The 7,468-nt window shown below is 34.7% G+C and overlaps 1 protein-coding gene across 1 annotated transcript; it reads right to left on the minus strand.

The window, feature by feature from the left end:
* Positions 1-267: 267 nt before the first annotated feature.
* On the minus strand, positions 268-6,398 carry Rpn7 (regulatory particle non-ATPase 7). Its single transcript, XM_071690267.1, has 7 exons — positions 6,178-6,398; positions 4,757-4,962; positions 4,485-4,630; positions 3,448-3,603; positions 3,125-3,297; positions 1,106-1,274; positions 268-719 (listed from the first exon to the last, which is right to left on the minus strand). The coding sequence occupies exons 1-7, from the start codon at positions 6,320-6,322 to the stop codon at positions 545-547; spliced, it is 1,170 nt and encodes a 389-aa protein (XP_071546368.1). The 5' UTR covers positions 6,323-6,398; the 3' UTR covers positions 268-544.
* Between the last annotated feature and the right edge of the window lie 1,070 nt (positions 6,399-7,468).

The following is a 7,468-nucleotide window of genomic DNA, read 5'->3' on the forward strand; positions in this document are numbered from 1 at the left end:
AATCTTTAGTTCTGATGTTATGTTACCTTGTTTAGGTGCATCAGGATGAGGTCTTAAAATAATGATTTTGATTGTCAGTTTCCAATCTGACTAACTGCAAATTTCAGTTTTCTTCAGTCCATTATTGAGGGTTTTCAATAGATTTCTCTTTCAACATATTCTTTAAAATGCCTTCCTACATGAAATCAATTACAGCTATCTACCTTCTCACACAAGATTTTCAAATATTCATCAACAGTACAAACAAGGATTGAGTGAAAATATACATTTATTCCAGAAATGTTCATTTAGACAAGGCATTCACAAATTAACCAGTTTTTTTTTCTTTTTGAAGATTCAGTCACATGAGCATTGCTATAAGCACACAGACAGTTCTATTACACAAGTGGTGCTCTCAAGTTTCACAGTTTTAGTTAGACAAAATTCATTCCATGCTTATATGATACACTTGAAAAGATGTTATGAAATAGAAAATTTTTTTACCATAAAAATAAAGGCTTATGATACTGTTTGTATATTGAAGTTCAGTCTGACTTCCCCAAAACTAAATGTTAATGACCCTAGAGAGCTTCTGTACTCGGTTCAGAAGAATATCTCCATGCTTTATTACAGCCTGATACTGCCAGTTCTTGGAGTCGGGTCTGTTAGTCTCAACAATACCGCCAACTTTGTCTATCTTACAGTGAAGGCGACCAGCAGCAATGTACCTTGACAGCTCACTGAAAATGGAAATATGTCAAACCCTGCTACTTATAACATGTAATCAGAATCCAAAACTAAGCAAAAAGCAGTTGAAAATGCCCATAAAGATTGCCCAGCTCTGGAAATATACTTAGATAATTTAAAATTTTATATTTTCCCATTTAGCATGTTTCGTCTACTGAAGCAGGCTCTTGTTCTCTCTTAATAATATAAGGTTTCTCTTACTATTACATGCCAAATGTGCAGAAACTTTCTCGAAAATCTTCACTTCCATGGGTTATAAAAGTTAAAGTGTTCTATTTTTTAGTGAAAATATGAAAAATTTAATAATTCAATTCAAATAACTACTAAGGAACACCAAACATACAGATTAAAGCCTATTTGCATAACAAACTATTCTTACCCATCAATAAAATCATTGGAAACTCCAAATGCTGAGGCCATGTAGTGTAACGTTAATGAGCGGTAAGACTCCAGCAGCTGTGTGTAAGCCAAAATCCGCATCTCCCTTACATAGTACCTATAATGTGGTGCTAACATACGGTCATGACGCAGTTCACCTTCAACCCATGCTGAAAAACACAAGAGGGTTAAACAATTTAAGAAACTAGGGCTCCAATAACATAACTATGCACCCAAAATATTTCTTCCAAGATGTTTTATGAAACTGAGATAATGTAAGCTAAATATTTCAGGCTTCAGCTTCCTGGCCTTTACTGGTTGGACAATTATATACAGCAAATTCACTTAAAATATAATCACTTACAATGAACATCATCTTAAGTTTAGTGTTTAAAAATACTGAATTGCACTGATAAAGAAACCATTCATTTAATGAGCGATAGTTTCAAGTGAATTAAGTGGTAAGCCAACAGCCTGGCTAGCCAAGTGAGCCCTGAAAATTTAGCTACAAATCTGAGTCCTGTCATATTCCATGAAGAACATGCATTACTCAATTTTTCCTATTATTCAACAATCAACAGTCCCCAGATAGCAGCTGCCACTGCAACAAGTACCACTCCAAGGATGAAGATGAGATGCCATGATCACATCTGTGGTAATGTGAATGATATCTACAAAGTCACAGGCTTAGTTTCAACTGTGTGCCAAGAAACAGCTAAGTTGAGAAAAATCAAAGAATGGGTAGAGTTTGAGACAGCCCGAGTGCTAACCAACTGCTTTCAGGTTGTTCTGGTGTCTAAATTGTTTGAGCAGGCCTGCTACACATAGTAAGTACCTGTATAAAAATTATACTTCTTAGATGGGTTTTAGGGGTTGAAATTCTTTGGGTTGGAGCCTATTATCAGTAGAAAAAATGAATTCTTGGATTTGAAAGTTTTTGGCCTGGAATATATCTTGGCTTTTCTCATTCATTGGGGCCTATTTTCTGAAAGGATCCATGTTAATTTACATAACCAGCACTTTTAGAGGAGCAAAGAAACTTATACAGTGAAACCTAATTGTACCAAATTAATTTACACTTTTAAGCAGTGATCATGCTACCTTGATCTTGCAAAACGAGAATTACATTAACAGTACATCATAACTGCTACCATAAGTCAGAGTCAACAAAATACAACGTCTCCAGACAAAGCTTCAGGTTTATCATTCTCAGGTGCTAATCAACGTGAATGGAATACTTTACATCCTTGACTTATCATGTTCTAAACTTGAAAATTATTCTCTCTTGAATAAAACTTTTTGGGGATTTTTGACAGTAAACTGTACTTTGCATAAAAAGAAAAAAAAGTGGGGTGGAGGCCATTTGTTTAATCTCTCTTCAATTAGAAAAGTCTCCCCTATTCCTTTAACGTCTCATGACAGTTCATATGTTCCAGACTATTAGTTTTCCTTTTCAAGTGTTTCTAATTCTCAAACTTATTTAATTCCATACCTCTGACTAGTGACCATAGTACAAAGCAGTATTCAACTTTCTATTTATGTCATCGTGTTGGTGGGTTGGGCCATTCTTTTGTCTGATTCCTTGCGCTACCTTGCTAACGTGGGAGACAGCGACAAAGTATAATAAAGAAAAAAAATAAGTATAATAAAAGTTCTTATTATCATGCAATTATTATCTTGTTTGAAAGTACTATTTTATCAATGTCTTCCTTGAATTAAAGTTTCTCATGTATAATAGCTTCCAAGTCACTGACACCTGCAGTTTGAAAAGTGTACAAGTCTAATGGAGTGGCTGTAATCCCATCAGGTGGACAAGGCCCACATCTTTAGCACTGCAAGACCCCAGAGAAAGAAACCCTAAAGCAGGAAGGTAAGACTAAACACACATGTTCATAACAGCTAGAGAGTTTATGTGTGCGAAAGAAGCCACTGTTAATTCCTGATGCCACATTGCAAAGCAGGCAAAGTAATTCTGCATGAAAAAAATTCTAAACCTTTTAAGTAAACAGCCATAACTTACAAAGTTTTTGGAAAAATGTTTGATATTGACACTCATAGAGTGACAAGAGGTATGTCTTGAGGTCCTCAGCTGAATGCAGTACCTCTTGAATTTCTGAACCCTTCACAACCTTGGTCCGCAAGTCATTGCGAGGAAGTGCTATCATGCACACTAACACTGTATAACCCACAAACCTGAAACATCAAATGATTATGTATACTTATAATGAAATATCAACACCCTTAAAAGAAACTGAAATTCATACAAATAAAATGAAATTTTTGGGAAGCATAAAATTACGCATTCTAAAGTTAAATCATATCAGCTGTATTTTGAATACAAACCTAGTGTAATCCATCAGTTCATATGAAGTAAAGGTGCTAATTGTGTCCAGGAAGAGGCTTGCAGCCTTCTTGAAGTCCCGGACAGCCATACTATAAACACCTTCATATACTTTTAGTCGATTGCGTCGATCCCAGTCTCCTCCTTCTTCAATAAGGCTAAAAATTAGAAGATGTGTTAATAAGAACTGAAGAGATATTTATTACAATATTATATTCTGAAAAGATCATTTAATAATTAGGTACTGATTTTAATTATTGGGATAAAAGGATACATAAAAAAAATCACATGATGTATTGATTAAGAAGTATTAATTTCCAAATGAAACAAAACAAAACACCAAGGACCCAAAGTTCATCTACACATATCATTTTATAGTGAAGTGCTGACAAAATAAACTGAGTCTTACTCAAAGCAAGTTGAAACAATATAATCTAACCTTTTATCCAATCTTACCAAATTGGAAATAAAGATTTAAAGTATTTACTTTGAAACATTTCATGTATCAGAATTTTTAACACTAACCGTAAAAGAAACAAGTGTATACTTGGATGTACCATGTAAGTAGTTTGAAGCTGAAGTTCTTCAAACTTCTGAAATAGGATTGTGAGCAGCAAATTTTTTTATAATACAAACATTGGTATGGAAATTTGCTGGCAGAGTCAATCAACATCAATATATACACAACAAATTGAAACCTATATCCTCCTAAATCAATCCCAGCTTAACATGCTTGGCACTCATTCTATGCAGCACAAGCTAGAGCCCTCCCATTTAAACCAATTAATTAACCACCAACCCCAAGTAAAAATAAAAAGCTTGCCCTTGTCTCTTGCTTCAACATCCTCTACTCACAGACCCCACCATACCACCAACCATAACAATGAAAAACACAAACACTGAAATAATGTGACAAGCACATGATAACCCTCCCAACAGTCTTCAAACTCCAACCCATCAGAAATCATGCTCCCCAGACAAACACATAAAATACATATATTACCAACATATATACATTACTAAATAAACTTTTACATACCTTTTTGCCTTTTCTAAATTACGTGTAATAAGTGAGTGGTCAAGATAAAAGAGGCCAATACGAATATTATGGAAAACAAGATCCAGACGCTGTCCAAGGGAAACTGTTTTGTCATAAGTTTTGGCAAAAGCCTTAATTGCCTCCTCCTGGAATAAGAAAAATAGCAGTACTGTAATATTCCTGTGTACTCCAAAACAAAGACAAACTATTAAAGGAATAATTATATCTGAAATAGCTTACTGAACATTCTATAATACAGCTTTATGATGTACCTTGTCTCCAATGCGTGAAAGATATTCAGCCTTCTTAAGGTTTGCTTCTCGAATCTCTGTTTCTCCCATTGATTTTTCTGCTTCTTCAATTGCCTCATTCATTGTGTTCAGTTCTTTCTCGTTTTCCTTTTTCATTCTTTCAAGCACAGCACTATCCAGTTGCCAGCCTAAGTCATGGCAACACTCCTCATAAAATGGAGCCATGTCTACAAAGAGAAAAATTCAATAGGTAAAATGATTGAATAGCCATTAACTAAATGAAAAATTAAACTCCAAACTGAAAAATGTAGTACCAATCATTATGGTGGACTGGTCATACAACCTATCCACTGGTTACGAATGAATCTAAATGAATGCAATAAGTTTCTTTCGAAGACAAAATGAAAATACAAAAAACAGAAATAAAGGCAAAATCTGTATCCCCTCAATCTTTATCATTAATGTTAATTGACAAGAAGGTGGGTATAAAGCTATTACCATGTTTTCATTGTAACTATTTCTAAGCAATAGTTTTCAAATTTTGGATCCTGTTTGATATATGCACTTACCTTTGGTAATATTTCCCTCAACTTAATAATACACACTAGTGTCTCTCATACGACAAAATCATAGTATGAATATGCCTGTGGTAACTGTCTACTTTAGTTCTACATCATTATTGGCTTTGGATATTAAGCAACTTTGCTGCAGTGCTGTTGTTCTCTCTGGAAGAAAGAACAGTTCCAGATCTTGAGTATGAGAATTTCTGTTTACTAAATGATAAGTAAAACCAAAAAGAAAAGTCTCGTATTTTTGGGAAAATGTGGGGTTAATTCATATAACTATGTAATACACTTGGAAAACCCTCATTTAGCAGCCCAAGAAATGGCAGAAAATTGGGATACATTTTAACTAAGCTAGATGAAATTTTCATAGGTTCTCTTGATTTTTACATAGGTGTAACTTTCTTTCACTTTCATTAGCCAAATATATTCCCTAGTATATTGGTATAACCTTCTTTAATACATTTCAATAAAATCTGATGCTCCAAATCATTCTCTGCAACTGTTGCTACAGTTAGAACGCGAGAGTAAAATCACTCATTCAAAGCTAATAGCGATGTGGAGCTAGACTAGACTCATGAACCTGATCATTGCAATATCAAATGAGAAAAGGAATATCGAACTGAGACCATATGACTTACCAGCGCCAATATAGTGAAAAAATAATCACATCTCTAAGCCATTTTATCCCTCAACCTCAGCCTTTACACTTGCCTTTGTTGTAACCCTACTATCTCTATTTTTAAATAAGGCCTTACAGATGCCTAATATTTCCTAAACCAGCAGTCGGATATGATGCTTCGGAGTAACAGCACAAAACACTATTCTACACTGCCTTGACTGTACTAAACTGAAAAAGTCTAACGCGTCAACACTCACTATCTTTTTCAATGGCCTGAATAAGCTCCTCCTTTATCTTGGAATCATTCTTGAAATCACTCTGCGTTAACGAGAACTTCAGCTGTGCCAGGTGCAGATCTGGATTTTTCTCCAAACCTTGCTCTTCCAGGTTTTCAGTCGGCATTTTGACTTGATGTCAGATCTGCTAAGGGACTGCAAATGACTCGTAGCCTGACTGGTTGTTATGGAGGCGGCGAACTCTGCCAGCGTTCGTTCTCAGAAGCGAATTATTCCACTATTTAGAACAGTCAGTGCTAACCTGATATTGGCGCATAAATCTCTTTGAGAAATACAAAAACATGCCGTTTTTTTAATTTTGAACAAGGATATGGAGTGAAAAATGGGTAGGATATACATAGAATTTGTCGAAATGGAACTGAGATTTTCTTAAACACCGATACGGACCGTAAAATCCCTTCTGAATCGTTTATAATTTTTCTAGCTTATATACACATTCCTCTCGTAATTTTTGTAAAATATTATAGTATATGACATATATATTTTCAACGATCGACGAATACCTTCATTTGTTTGAAAAATCACTCATAAAAGGATTTAAAGTAATGCACCGTCCTTATCCTTTTCAATCTTCGGACATTTAAATCCACCGAATATGCATATTTATGTGTAATTCATGGATCCCATGATTTAAGTGAGAATGAAGTTCATGGAACTTATATAGAAACACAGCAAATGAGCCCTATGGTTTATCGTCTTGTCTCCATATATACCAGTCAGAAATTTTTTACCATTATTAAGAATGAGCAGATACCCTTTATCTTAAGTGTATTATGAGCACCATATTGGAAAAAGGATATGTCATTACACTGTATGTGCCATTCTTGGTAAAATCATCTTACTACATAATCAATCAATCACCATGTCGTAGGCCATCATGTTTTTATTAAGATAACCTCACCACAGACCACTAGACTTCCATTATCTGCCTTTTCCTTGTACTCCAGAGAAATGAAAGATATCTTTTATATTTCTTGAAAGCAAATACCACTTTTTTGGCATATTTGGATTCGCTAGCAATTGTGTGCTCCTTCATTTGTATTTCTTTTTATTCTCTCTTCTCACGATGTTTTTATTCGTTGCCCAGACGGTCGCTGAAAATGTTCACTGACTTCTCATTTGAGTCAACCTGTTTGTCAACAACAACTCCAAACTTCGACTTTACGCTTAATGTTTTTAGAGAAAAGTGATATTTATTACAATCTAGACTATCATCAGAAAGGTAAGATATAATAGAATTGTAGTTCTGTAA

This window comes from Panulirus ornatus, chromosome 48, assembly GCF_036320965.1.
Source record: "Panulirus ornatus isolate Po-2019 chromosome 48, ASM3632096v1, whole genome shotgun sequence".
In the NCBI taxonomy this organism is placed as follows: Eukaryota; Metazoa; Arthropoda; class Malacostraca; order Decapoda; family Palinuridae; genus Panulirus; species Panulirus ornatus.